This window comes from Synchiropus splendidus, chromosome 3 (genome assembly GCF_027744825.2).
Source record: "Synchiropus splendidus isolate RoL2022-P1 chromosome 3, RoL_Sspl_1.0, whole genome shotgun sequence".
Lineage (NCBI taxonomy): Eukaryota > Metazoa > Chordata > Actinopteri > Syngnathiformes > Callionymidae > Synchiropus > Synchiropus splendidus.
Window position 1 is genome coordinate 34,720,001 of NC_071336.1, and position 14,951 is coordinate 34,734,951.

Genomic DNA, 14,951 nt, shown 5'->3' on the forward strand with positions numbered 1-14,951 from the left:
GAATTAGTTTCAAGTGACTTGCGGAGTCTCTCTCTCTCTCATTACAGCGTCTTCTTCAGTGATTCCTCCCTTCTGTCCTCACATTTCTGTTCCCTTGTTCTGGTTGTTTAAGTAATGTTGCGTCTAAGAATGTCATGTTTTTCCTCTACCATGTTAGCATCAACACACGGAGGTAAGAAACGTGACAGGGGTCGGCTTGTTTTTGTGATGTCACAGATTAATCAATCGTGTATGCGTGAGACGAGTCTGAGCGAGCTGTGCCGAAAATGTTTGTGTGGTTAACTGCTTCTGTTCTAGTGAAGTGTTTTTGTGGGAAAACCGGATAAAGGAAGACTTGTTTGCTGCTTCATCCCCGATGCTGAGAAAAAGAAATCTTGAGAATCTTAAATCGAGCCTTTTATTCTGCACCAGTTAAATCCAGAGTGATGGAAGCAAAGGAGGCGAAGAAGAGAGTGCAGCAGGGTGGAGTGTGACATCAAGGCAGCAGCAAAGAGAATTGTCACAGGACTGTGGAGGTCACTGTCATTTCACTGGTGATGTGTCGATGAGGCTTCATGACACAGTATTGAACGGTAGATGAGGCTTCATGAAACAGTGTCCTCATTTTCTGTGGCCACCAGATGGCGCTGTAAAATGTTTGGACTTGAGCAACTCATTCAATGAAACCTCACATTATTTCTAAGAGCGCCATCTGGTGGCCTCTGAAAATGAGGCACTGTTTCATCAACCCTGCAATACTTTTATGATGGTTTCATGAAACAGTGCCGTCATATCTAGAGGCCACTAGAAGGCCTGGTTTTCTCTTTAATAGTTTGCTTTGAACACCTATTTTGAATGAAACATCACATGGTTTATAAACCATGAGCACCACTTGCCGAGCTCTGTTTCGTGAAGCTTCATCTATAAATCATTTTGAGGGGATGTTCGCCATGTTCTTCACCTCCTCCATGACTGCAAAGACCTGAACTGCCTCCACTCTTATCTTCTTTGTCCCTCTCTTTCCCGAGTCGAACTGAAACCCAGATTTCAAGTCAGACCACTACGTCCTCCACATCACGTAACAGACTCGAAGGCTCAAGGTCTCGGGGTGAAGTCACAGCTCCCCGCTGAGTCATGTGACTTCCTCCAGCAGAATTACAGAATTATGGCTACAGTCGAAACCTCAGTAGAGACGGCGCTTAGAAACACACTCGACACATCCGACAAACAACTGGCGGAGTGGGATATGTGTCGGGCGGACGCCTCATGAATAAACATGCAGCCAGATATTGACTGTTTATAAAGAGCTCGTGGCTACAGGTCTGTTGGGACTCGCATATTCAATCAGGTCTGCACATTTCCATCTTCCCCGCCGCGACTGATGAAGCCGTTCATTTCCTCGCCGCGCGGCACCGCGTCTATTCTCTGCCACTGCTGAAAGCATTGTTCGCCAGCGAGATAAAAATACCGCGTTTTAAGCCAACTCTTCGTGACTTGAATCTGCAACTTTTTTGAAAGGAAAATGGCTGAAACAAAGAGAGGAGTGCTTAGAGGTATCTGAGAGTTAAGCTGTTGTGTTCGGAGGAGCAGAGGGTTTGTTCAGCCGAGCTAAAAACAGAAGAGTGGAATTAAGCGCCGAGACGTTGCTGCATGATGCCGAGTGTCTCTGCGGAGGCCAGTCAAGGCGGCGCCGTCCCTCCTGAGGGTGAGGAGACTCTGGACTCTCACTAGACTCCAGTCTGGCAGGTCTGCGGGTCTGGAGGGAGCCGGATCCAGACGAGACGTGCGGGGACACGCACTTCTGTCTTTGAATAAATGAATAGGCCTTTGAATAAATGTATGTTTAGAGGATGGAACTACGGCATCACACTTGGTTACACACTATTCTGCAGAGAAGTGGGCAATGGTTTTCAATCGACACCAGTTATGAACCTTATTATTTTTTTAATCAATGTACCAACTCAAAATAAGAAGATCAGAGAGTTTTCACTGTAGCCATTAGTGCTGCTGTTGGCTGTTGTTATGCAGGATTTATGAAACATAATTTTGGCTATAACATATATAGAGCTTCAAAGTAATAAAATGGAAATAAAAACAAAAATAATATTTTAAATCGTTTCAGTTTAAACAACCAAAATTTGTCATTTCTTTCGTTTGATTATATTGTTGTTGTTGTTTTTTCATTTAAGGAATACTTATTTTATTTCATTTTTTAAGTATATTTCATGTTTTGCTGTGTTGTTTCTGTTTCTATAGTGTTGATTGTCTTGTTGCTTTGTTTATGTCGATAATATTGTGTAATAACTAGAGTGTTGCTCATCACTGACAATGAAGGGTTTTGCTCCTCATTTCCCTCCTGTGCTGTTTTCCTCTTCTCCAACATCCTTGCTCCATCTCTCCTCTCCACAAACCAACTGTCCTCCCTCACTTTGTCTCCAAACTTCCGCACACGTCCCTCTGATGCACTCATTTATGATCTCGTCCCCTCAGCATCTTCTGCTCTGACTCTTTTGACTCTGACTCCTGAGACACTCACGAGGGTGACCTCTACTGTCCTGTGAAGTTCACAGACGTCTCCACCCTGCTGCACTCTCTTCTTCTCCTCCTCTTCATCCTCAGCTTCTTTTCCATGTCCTCCTTTCTCTCACATCAACAAGATCAAAACAAATAAATAAACACTAAATCACTATTTCTTCAGCAAACATCATCATCCACGGAGAGGCCTCACTAACCCCATCTGTCAATCTGTCACGAAAGCAAACAAGAATGCGCTTTATAAACCTGTGTTTCTTGTTGATGGTTGACTTAGTGAAACAAACAAACTTTGTTGAATTTAAATTGCTGTCTGAAGTGTTTGCGACTATTCCTCTTTATACTTTCACCTCCCCAGAGATGTGTCTAACCTTAATCTAACCTTGCTCAGAACGTAAACCCATCACATCTGATCCAGTGGCCTCAGGACTGCAGTCCGAACGTGCGTCGGTGTTTCTCTGTCTGATTCACCAGTGCCGCCTCCCTTTGTGTCCTGACTGACAGGTCCATTTCTGACCCACAGCTGGAGGTGTCATGATGCCCCGATGCGGCCGAGACCAGTTTCAAACTGCTCTCTATCAGAACCTTTCACTCCGGCTGACGGACAAACAGACGGCACATTATCGCAGTGGTCGCTGGCTGGAATCAAACGACAGCTTCAGTCTATGGAACAGTGGTTTATCACACTGGAGGCTGAACAATCGGCTTCAGCGCTGACGGAAGTAAAGGACTTGCTGTGTGAAAATGGTACTCAAGGTTTACCTGGCTGGGATATTGTCTCGTGGGCCTGAAGTGGAATTGCAAGTCACCTGGTGGACACTTGAACAGGAGTGATGTGACCTGCCATCTGAACATGTTCCAGCGTGATGCTGCTGTTTTCATACATCGAACATGAACTTGGGACCAACCATTACACACGCTGGGTGGCTCTTCAGAAGCCCAACTGTTGGCGGACTGGACAATCCTTCTTTCTCACCTCCTATTTCCTCATAAGATCATGAGTTGTTTTAGCTCTCTAACAGTGTTTTTCAACCTATTTTAAGCCACGACAGACTTTGTTATTCGTTCACTCCACCAAAGATACCAGGCCAAAGTTTAGTGCTTAGTGTGCTGAGGTGTCACGTTCAACTCTTTCTAGGAAGCGGACACCCTGAGAGATGCCGACCACAGAATATTATACGGCCGTCTTCATCTGGCTTGCGTTAACGTTGCCATACACTTCCTGGTTTGCCTTCGATTGGGGAGTTTCCAGATAAGTCTTTAACATTCTTTGCCTCAGCTTCATAACAACGATAATTATTATTATTTTGGTGCAAATTTATTTGGTTCCATGTTTGGTTTTTAACCAACTTAACTTTGATGGACTGTTTTGAAGGGAGACATCACATTAGCCGTTAGTAGACGTATTCGTCCGGTTTCTTTGCAGTGAGTGTATGGGACCGATGGATGTCTCAACGCATCAGCATAGATCTATAGCGTATAGAAGGGTGTGATCTCGTCACACCGGTTGAAAAACACCGGTCTGAATTCATTTCCTGGTCCGGTAGCTAACAGCGAATGGAGTCGTAAGATAGGAAGGAGAGGCCGAGGCAGGTTGAGGGTCAAAGTGCTTTTACACCGAGCTTCTGTTGCCCTCGTCGTCAAGTTTGTATTTCAATCCTAAATCGCTCCAAACGTCAGACCGTCTTCCACCTCTTCTTACTTCCGTTTGAGCCAGTTTGCGAGTCTGGAAAGGTTTAAGTCCAGGGGCCACGAACCCACTGATCTAAAGTCCATTAGTACACGAGGTTTCATGAAACAGTGTTGTGATTTCAGGCCTGCTGTAAACTACTATTTCAATAAAACCTCACATCATTTTCACGCAGATAATAGCGGCGTGTTTAGTTCATGAATGCACGTCGTACTAAAGCACTTTCCTCACTAACCTTGTCAATAAAGCTGGTTCTGACAGTCCTGAGACATACGAGCATCTCCCTCTTATCCATCGGATCTCACTGAGGAGGTTTGAGAAGATTTCAAGAAAGACACAGAACTGACAGCGCAGAACTTCATCTGTCATTTGTGCTGGGGGCAAAAGGGTGGTATTCATGAGTATTCTGCATGTACTTTTGTTCTCAAAGTGTCAAAATCTGGCCTTGTTTTTCAGCGTGACTCGAGTGGAACATCACACCTCGACGATCAATCCATTAAAAGTCAGATGTTTACGATGGACGTGGATGAATTTCCCTCTAAATCAGGATTATTCCGGTCTGACTTTGCAGAAAAGTGTTTGGTCCTCACTCCCCCTCTACGAGTTACAGCGTGAATTTAGGAAATTCAAAGAGGCAGCCAAGCAGTTCTGACAGCCTTTTCATGTTCAGCCAGCTCCCACTCCAGTCGTTTGAAGGTTCCGGACGCTTTTTGAAGCTCAACTTACCTACTTCAGACATTTCAGGCACCGTAGCTACAAAGGGTCCATCTGGAAATTTTGGGGCGTTGTCGTTGATGTCCTGCACTTTGATGATGAATTCTGACATGGGTTCCAGAGCTTCCTCTGTGTTGCGGTCCAAGGCTTGTGCGTGTAGGACATAATGTGTTTTCCTCTCGCGGTCCAAGCTCTTTGTGGCCACGATGTCTCCCGTCACCTCGTCGATGAGGAAAATCGTGCCGGCGCCTTCTCCGCTCAGGATGTACCTGACCGAACCGTCGCCTTTGTCTGAGTTGGAGTGGAGCTGCAGGAGGGAGCAGAGACACCAGTGAGCACTCTCTCTCTCTCTCACACACACACACACACGCGCGCACGGCAGAACCAGGAGAACAACTTGGACAGCTGGGATAACAGTCGATGGTTGGAGTCAAACGCCACAATGCAACACCATAATTATCTTGATAAAAAAACAGGTCAATAAAACACCAGAGGTAAAGAAACAGTTGTCGCCAATAAAAGTCACAGCTAAATCGCTGCTGCCACTTAATTTATCTATATTTGGCATTTATGCTCTTCTGCTGCGATTCGCCGGGGATAAAACACACATCTGCTCGTTGTTTGCGGCCTCGCAAGGAAATTCAGCCAATAACAAGTCTCTAAAACAAGATTACGACCGGCTGTTGTGTTCACCGTTTCTTTTCAAGGAAGTGTCCTTTTTGTTCAGCTGACCTTCAGAGTTTCGTGAGAAAATGGTAGGTTTTTCATTCACGCTTTACAGAGTGAGAAAAGCAAAAATAAAATTTCAGATTTCACCTTTGGGAAACAAGAGCATGTTTCACCTGTTTTACATCCTCACCACAAACGTCTGGGCTTCTGAATTGATGCCTTCTGTCACCAGCATTAAAACTGCCAATAACCATGTACCACTGTAGCTGAGTAGAATTCGAAGAACAAAGTCATTGAAGACACAACTTTCATTTAAATTCATTAAAATGAGTAGAAAAGCATGGAGAGGGAGCAGATTCGAGTTCTATTGTTTTATTATGAATGTTCTTAGGAATATACCTTTAAGGTGGATGCTGCCTTCAGAGTCAATTTCAGGCGGCAGCAGCAAAGAGGTTTCTACGCAGTAGATCAAATCCACCACTATATGTCCACGGTGGTGAGGAGATATGCACGTGAGGGCTCAGGTATTTGGCCAGTGAGGCATTATAGGTGCAGTTGGAAGGCGAGTGGAGAAGGATGTTCTAGAAGTGGTTGAACCTCGGTTTGTTCGTGGAAGAATCTGGTCAAGTTTGTTGCTGTTGTCGTGCTGAAAATGGCTGCCAGGTTTGCTCTCTGGGGTTCTCAGTGCAGGTCACACATGGGGTCCATGAAAGTGAGAAAGTAGGACCACAGCATACACAGGCCAAAACCAAGACCTTTGAGTGCTGAACGCCAAGTTAAGGAGACGACCAATGAAAGGGATGGGACCATGATCTAGACTGAGACCAAAACGGAAATCAGAAGAAACTACTTTTTGATCCAATCTTGATTTATCTTGAAAAAATGCTTCTTTGTTCTGGATTCAGTCGGGTCTCTGTCTTGGTCTGGAGCTCTTTCTCGGCCCCTCAAAGTCTTCGGCGACAAGGTCTCGTCTGCAGTCAGTTGTATATACTTCCAGGTCTGCGAGGACCCCAGTAAACCGTGGTGAGGAATGAAGAATGCCTGAAGTATCTTGGGGTAATGAGGAGAAGAGGAACGGAATCCTTTGACTGATCCTGCAAACACACCTCAGTTCGATAGAAAGGTGAATTGGGAGTCGATCCAATTGGGTCATGGCCTCCACCCAGCTCCAGTCTCCATCGAAGCAGATGCAACCCCCCCTCTAGTTTCCTAATCTGAGATAATCTGCTAACTCGGTAGCTTCATTTCTGCTCCCTTGCTTCAGAAGAGATTACCAAACCCGGAGTTTTTCACAGGAAAACGAGTCTTCTTTCTTCCAGCGGGAGCGAGGGAAACCCGAAAACCACTTGTTCGGCTGTAATTGATACCAGGGGGATTAGGACTAGCATGGCGACTGCACAGCTGGTTCCACAGCTTTAAACTTCATAAATATTTCTCAATAGCGCTCAGTCTCCGATGCCAAGCGCTGGTGTATCATTAATTCAATCATAGCGCTTTACGGCATAAATAAAACATGTGCGGGACGGGGATCCTGCGGGGAGGGGCCACGCACCGACAACAAATCATTTGCCTGTGTTGACAGGACGGTGTGTTCCTCCTGTGAAGACGCAAAAACAGAAGCTTTGGAAAGAATGGCGACTAATTTTAGTGCTGCCACACATCGAGCTGCGGATGAATTATTCATCCTCCGGCACTGTTGAGATTTGGGCTGAGCGACATCAGAAAACTGCTCCATGGTAGCGCTGTATATTAACATATTGGAGCGTGTGTCGTTTAATTTTTCTTCCTTCTGGGCTCGTCTTTTTTTTTTTTTCCCAGCTCGACGGCCATTCTTGAAAATTTGAGCCGTGGGTTCATTCTCCTCTTCTTCATCTCCAACATCCTTGGTCTAACTCGGTCTCGCCTCGCCACAAACCATCTGTGTCCGCCCCAAGTTTGTCTCCAAGCTTCTCCACACAACGTCTCCTTCCTCCTAATGACACCCTCAGGATCTTCCTCTCTGACTCTGCACACTCTGACTCCAGTCCTGGCAGAGACTCTCTTTCCACTTGCTTTAAGTTTCCATAACACAAACTCTGACGGCTCATCTCATATGCCATTCATACACCAAAGTCACCATATGTAGGTGGAAGGTAAGTGGGACTATTTCAACCAGAAGCAGGTGCAGGCAGGATGGAATCATTGGAGAAAAGTGTCAGGTGTGATGTGTGACAAAAGGGTGTCAGCGTGGATGAAAGGGAAAGTGTCCAAAAGGGTGGTGAGGCCAGCAACGTTGTATGGTTTGGAAACAGTGTCACTGAGGAGAAGACAGGAGGCAGAGCTGGAGGGAGCAGAGATGAAGATGCTGAGCTTCTCTCTGGGAGTGAGAGCAGGATGATGATAGGATCAGAGGGACAGCACATGTGCTCAGGTGTTTAGGAGACCAAGTCAGAGAGGCTGGATGGAGATGGTTTGGACATGTACAGAGGAGAGAGAGAGAGAGCCAGTACATTGGTAGATGAAGATGTTGAGATGCTGGAACTGCCAGGCAGAAGGTGGAGAGGAAGGCCACAGAGGAGATTGATGGAGGTGGTGAAGGAGGACATGAGGTTTGGAGGTTTGAGAGAAGAGGAAGCAGAGGACAGAGTGAGATGGAGGAAGAGGATCCGCTGTGGCCACCTCTCAAGGGAGAAGCCCAAAGAAGAAGAAGAGGTGTGGACGGTAGTGTCCCTGAGTGAACAAAGGTCTCGCTGTGATCACGTCATTGTGACGTGGCCATTTGCAGTATTCAATACAGATGTGTCGGAAATATTTAGTTGGCGACTGCATTGGGCTGCTTTGGAAAGATGACTCCAATAAACATCAATGGGTCTTCAGCATGTGGCTAACAATCCAGTGAATGGTAGTTCTGCACTCTCTTCACTTCATCTCAGTCAAGAAGGGCCACATGGTGACAAGTTGCCCAGTATGTCAACAACTCATGGTTGGGAGTGACGTCACTCGGGGTAACAAGTCATAAGGGTTTGGATCAAAACGGTTGTCCGACCCAAGTTATGGGACTCCTGTGTCAAGCCTCATTTCTGGTCAGTTGAAGCAGGACCTTCAACATCCACGGTTTGCAACAAACACGCGACAGTTGTAAGCTGTTGAACTGTCAGCCATTAGCCGCAGCTACCTGCTTTGAGCTCGCTAATGTCGCTGAAACGTGTTTTCTCCCGTGAAAGATGCAGACTGTAGCAGAGAAGTCACTGACCCTACAGTGAGAAGAGCACTGCAGAAAACATGATCCACAGTCTGCTGAAGCTCTGGAAACAAAGAGTGAGGATCAAGTATAACTTGTGTTTGGGTTATTTATTTTGCATTTATTTGCACAGAGCAAACGTCTTTTTATTGACTTTTCCATGTTGTGTTCATGACATTTATTTAATTTATTGAACTAATTATAATAGTCATTCCCTAGTTCTTGAAAATAAGTATGTTTCTATGAGTCTTTAAATTATGTTTCATCTCTTTTATCACGACGCCCTTGACCATAGACTCGACTCGACTAGCTGTGACGTCATACATGCAACGTTTGATTTGTCGTCCAAATGAGTATGTGTTTTCACAAGCAACAATCAACCCACCACTCTCACTATATATATATTTGACTTCAGATTTGAATGAATGAATTCAAGTTAATACTGAAATGTAGATTTTGCGTGCTCTTTTCGTCACCCCTCCAGCCATGACCTGTGAAGTCAAGCCACTTGACTCCAGTGAGATGAGGCAGCCATGTCGAAGGGACAAAGCCACAGGCACCAAGTGGTGTTTCCACCTCACAAAAGACGCGCTGAAAACGATTGGTCCGGACGACCCTCATGACCACAGCATGGATCCGTCCACCTCTGACCTCATGAATGTAATTCCACCTCCAGCCGCGGCACTAATCTGGCTATCGACTCATTTCCCCGGACGAATTATGGCCAGCGAAAGCGCGGCCTCCTGATGCGTGCGGTCACCGTTAGCTACAGAAATACTGCGGCCATGAAGGTGTCAACAGGTCGGAGGGTTGTTAGATAAACGTTACAAGCCTGCCGACCAGCAGAGGTCAGAATGAACCGCAGTAGTTAACCTTTACAAGACCACCGTTCCTCCACACTCTTCCCCGGCTGCTGTGTTCAGCTGCTTCCGTTTCTCGTCTGGAGGCATCGCAACTCAAAGATACGCCTTGAAAAGCATCTTACATATGTTCTAGTGCCGTTTAATACACATCACTGGTGTTCACTTTGAGCTGACTCCAGACGATATTTCAATTTTACATGTTTTTTTCGTTCTTGTTTCGAGTGTCTGTAGTGTTTGACATGTCGTACAAAGTAAATGTAGAGTTGTGAAGTGGAATCAAAGGAGTTCACCTACTAAAAGTGAATTAGAGGAGCTGCTTTCCATCGCGATGGGCAGACTGAAAGATGAGGGTCGTGAAGAGGCTCTGAATTTGTTTCAGGAGAAGAAGGTGGAGAAGATGGGTTTGAGAGGAGGGACAGAGGTTACATGAACAAGTGAGGAAAGATGAGGGCGTAGAGGAAACGGTGGGGTGTTCAGGGACACCAAGATTGATGTGGAGGAGGGGAAGAAGAGAGTGCAGCATGGTGGAGACGACAGAGGGAAAGAGAAGCTTTGGCCGGCCAGTAGAGGTCACTGCTATGATGTGCATTTAGAGCGAGTCAGGAGTCAGAGTGAGGGGAGTCAGAGCTAGTGATGGATGGATGAGGCTTCATGACACAGTAATGAAGGGTAGATGAGGCTTCATAACACAGTATAGAAGGTAGATGAGGCTTCATGACACAGTAATGAAGGGTAGATGCGGCTTCATAACACAGTATTGAAGGTAGATGAGGCTTCATGACTCAGTATTGAAGCGTAGATGAGGCTTCATGACACAGTATTGAAGGGTAGATGAGGTTTCATGACTCAGTATTGAAGGGTAGATGAGGTTTCATGACACAGTATTGAAGGGTAGATGATGTTTCATGACACAGTATTGAAGGGTAGATGAGGCTTCATGACACAGTATTGAAGGAAGATGAGGCTTCATGACACAGTATTGAAGGGTAGATGAGGCTTCATGAAACAGTGTCCTGATTTTCAGAGGCCACCAGATGGTGCTGCCTTCTGTAAAATGTTTGGACTAGAAGAACTAATTCAATGAAACCTCACATCATTTCCCAACCAACAGCGCCATCTAGTGGCCTCTGAAAATTACGACACTGTTTCATGATACCTGATCTACCCATCACTCTTTGGAGCTAACCTCTGTACATTAGAGCTGGTGAATACTGATGAGGCTTCATGAAAAAGTGCTCAGTAGGTGGCGCTCTTGTTTGACAGATATGAGATGAATGTGAGGACAGTTTCATGAAAGCTTGTCAGTCATCACGATGAGAGGTTGACAGTCGACTGTGGATGGTGAAAGACAATCTTCTGGAAGCGTGTCTCCTCAGCGCAGCCTCATCCTTTCCCTCACGCGCCGTCAGAACAGCGCACTGTGCTTCTCCCTGCAACTTTATTAAAGACTGCAGCGGGCGCCGTTTGGCAGCTGTCGATGCATCACGTTATGAGAGCAGCAGTCGAGGGCACCAGTCGACAAAGACAAAAAAACCCTCCCTCTGTCATGATGAAACTCTGATCACTGCAACACACTCGCGGCCCGTCATCTGCGTCTTCACAGTTCAAGTCAGACACTTTTTCTTGTTTTGACTGAAGGCCACTTGAGTTGTGTGGAATGAGAGCAGTGCCATGATTCAGGAAGGAAACTGAAGGAAAAATAAACATGAAAGTGCAAATATTAATGCTCATGGAAACATCACTTCCACTTTCACTTCCGTTATTTTTATGTTTCACTATTTCCCTTCACTCCATTTTTGAATTGCGCTTCCTAATAGTTCAGTCTTTAATTTAGGGGAGTATAAAACAGACCCTTTCCTCTCACTCAAGTCACCATCTATTAATATGTTCATAATCCATAATCCGGTTTTGGCTCTCAATCAAATGTTTATTTTTTTCCCTCCCAGGATCCTTTGCAGCGACGATGCCATTCCTTGGCTATGTTGATGTTCTCCCCCAAATTCCCAGTGACCTAATCCCAGCTAGCGAGGGTGAGGGGTGGCGGTCTCATCACCTCTCCCTTCGATGTTTGAGTAGAGTGGGAGGAAACCTGAGTGCCAGGAGGCGCCCTGCTCCAGCCAGGCAGAACACAAACTCCGCTCAGAACAGTTGGAGCTCCAGCTGTTTCTCCTCACGGTGAACTCCATCTCCGGAGTGCTGAGGTTCCACCGTGCCATAAATCCAACCGTGTCATAAAGCTCCGGCGAACGTACGGGAAGATCGATCACTAGATCAGCGCAGTCGTTACGTAGACTTTTTTTTATGTTTCAATCTGGATTCAAAATTGATTCTGGCTTTATTTCATGCATGTGTCACCTCGATGCTTTTTATGTGATCGGCGGCGTGTGATCCTCGCACGTCTATCGACAAGTCACTCGAGCGCGAAGCGGAGAATCAGTCGGATTCTCCGAGACTCGGAGAGAGAAAAAGCCTCAGGACTTTCTCTTGTAACAGAAGCGGAGTGAATAAAAGCCAGGAGGAGGTAGAGAACTGCCCGAGAGGTGAGGCGGTTCAAAGATTCATGAGCTTCTTTACTTTTATGACTAACTTTTACGACTCCTTCTGTGGTCAAATGGTTTGTAAACTCGGCGCTCAGTGGTGAAGCGCAGCACACAGCGCCCTCTAGCTGAGACAAGAGCTTCTGTTCCTGAGTTGATGGAATATCACGTCATATTTTAATACAGTCCACCATGATGACGTCATGTTTAAAAGAAGGGAAACACGGATGTGAAAATAAAGCAATATGGATCTTGGCGAAAAAAAATAAACGTCTAGAAATACACTGTTGTCTTATAATATTTTGATTATGAATCCTACCTTCTACCTAACGGTTTGGAAATGACATACTTAAAATGTACTTTTGTTGACTTGATTTGTCCAAGCATTTTTAATACCATATTTATTTTTTGTATATATTAAAATGTAATGATAATAATTGTAATATCAATAATAATAGCTCACTATTATTTGTTATTTTCATTTTTCGGTGACAATGTAGTTATTTTTTATTTTGATATTTTTCTTTTCAGGAATGGCTACTAGTTTTTACAATTTCTTAATTCACTATCAACAATCTTTCATATATATTATTTTTATGTGACATTTATTCATCTATATTATTATTATTATTATTATTATTATTATTATTATTATTATTATTATTATTATTATTATTATTATTATTATTATCATATTATTATTATGAAAAATGAATAGTTTTGTGTTTGGTTTATTTTTATTTATTTCTATTTTCTCATGTATTTACTTTTTTTATTCATTTGTTTTTGCTGTTTTGCTGCTTTGTGTTTTTATTTCAGTTTTCACAGTGACATTCATGATTCTATCCCCTGTTAAAATACATGGCCTCCTGCAAGATACCAGTGAGGAGTCTGCCCTCATTCACGGCACACTGAATCATCAGCATGATGTTTGCGACGTCGCTGAGCACGAGATTCCTTCAATTAAAAATCATTTACTTTGAAATCTCCATCCCATTTCGTCTGATCCAATGTTTCTTGGACTCGACTGTATTGGGGTGTGGGCTCATGATTCAGCTCCTCCGGTCTTCCCAGCGTTTTCCGCTCCTATTTTTCGGTCACTTCTGTCAACGCAACCTTGACATTTTCTCCCCAGCGCGGCTGAAATATTTATCAGCTTTAAATAATTACTGACGGCTTTTGTTGTCAGTGTCGAGGAGAGTCGCTGTTGTTCTCAACGCCTCTTTAGCGTCGGCAAAACCGCCATCCTTTATGTGCCGAGGCTTTCATGAAACAGGAGGAAATAATGGCGTTGTGGCCTCGGAAAGCTGCGGCTGGTTCCTGCTGTCTGAATCCCAGAGTGCTGTCTGCTGTCCTCGGCTCCAACGTGTTAGCACCCTTTACACACCGGAGACACCTCCCAGTCGGAGTTTAGGAATTCGCTGAGGCATCACATTTTGGCGGCGTCGCTGGCGGGTCTCTACTAACCCCACGACTGTACATGAAGACGGCAGGCGTCCCGCTGCGAAGACACTGATTGATCCCGCCCCTGCCAGCAGATGTCAGCGCAGAGGGCGGCCATTAGGGCCGAGCGGGTGATTTGCAAGCGGGGCACGTCTCCACCACGCCCCTCTTCAGCTGCGTCGCCTGATGGATGGTCATTAGCGCACAGCTCCATCATCAGGGTTCACCGTGACTGTTACAAATCAATCCCGAGGACGTCGAGGCAGCAGGGAGGGGGTGCTCTCAGGGCCTTGATTGGGAGGAGGCGCCGTCCGAAATGGGCCGATAATTAGACAATCAAAAAGGCCCACGTGCCGAGTGATGGAGGCCCCTTCACTGGCAGCAAGAGCGGCGCTTCACCAAACATGAGGCCGCCCACCTTTACCGCACGGCAAATGTGAAGCACAAAGCTGCACCAAGGACAGACTCCTCCTCCTGCTGCGTCTCTCACACCCCACACTCGCCACCGCTCCAGGACTCCCGTGGCCTGCCTCGCCTCCTACCAGGCTCCTCATTCACACTTGCTACTGCTCCACCGTGCCGGCACTCTCTTCCTCACCGCCCTCATCTCTGTCGTCCTGGTCGGACTAGTGAGAGAGTCGGGTGTGACGCGGGAAAATTATCCGGTTTCACCTCATCTGTCCGGAGACAGAGGTGGGCGATATAGGTGTTGAGGAGCAACCAAGGTGAGGAGATGATCCCATGGATTGGTTGCCATTCTTTCTCTCCTCTGTACTGTAGAGCTCCAGTGTGTTGATGCGCTGATCCGTCCCTCAGTCAAAGCAGCACTGCTGTGGTGCACCGCACTCCTCTGCCCACAGACTCACAGCCAAGAAGCCGCTCACGTGCGCAACTGCCAGCTGTTTTTATAGCTGATGCGCCTCTAACTGGACCACACACCTTCACCACAGAACTATGGAGGGAGGGAGGGAGGGATCCTTGTGGGAGCCGCCACCAGGCCAAAGACTGTCTGCATCACAGACAGAGCTAACGGCTAACCTGACCTGCCTCACTTCCAAACTGTATTGATGCTCATGGACTGTCAAGGTTTGCTCTGTGCTATTAAAGTCGGTGAGAAACTAAAACAAATGTGCTCCAAAATGCAAAGAGAGAAAGAATCATCGCTTTTATGAAGCAAGCTCAGGCAAAGAAGCGGAGGATTTGTCTGGAAACTCAAAACTACAATAAAATAATGCAAAAGAGAAGTGATAAAACCCAAACAGTTATTTAAAGTAAATAAATAAATCATGATATATTTTGCCATA

The 14,951-nt window shown here is 45.7% G+C and overlaps 1 protein-coding gene across 1 annotated transcript in view; it reads right to left on the reverse strand.

The window, feature by feature from the left end:
- The window catches only part of LOC128755353 (cadherin-18), a 120,852-nt gene that overhangs the window by 62,739 nt on the left and 43,162 nt on the right, over nt 1–14,951 (reverse strand). Inside the window, exon 3 of the mRNA XM_053858688.1 lies at nt 4,928–5,222. Within this exon, the coding sequence (XP_053714663.1) occupies nt 4,928–5,222 (295 nt within the window). The remainder of the gene's footprint in view (nt 1–4,927; nt 5,223–14,951) is intronic.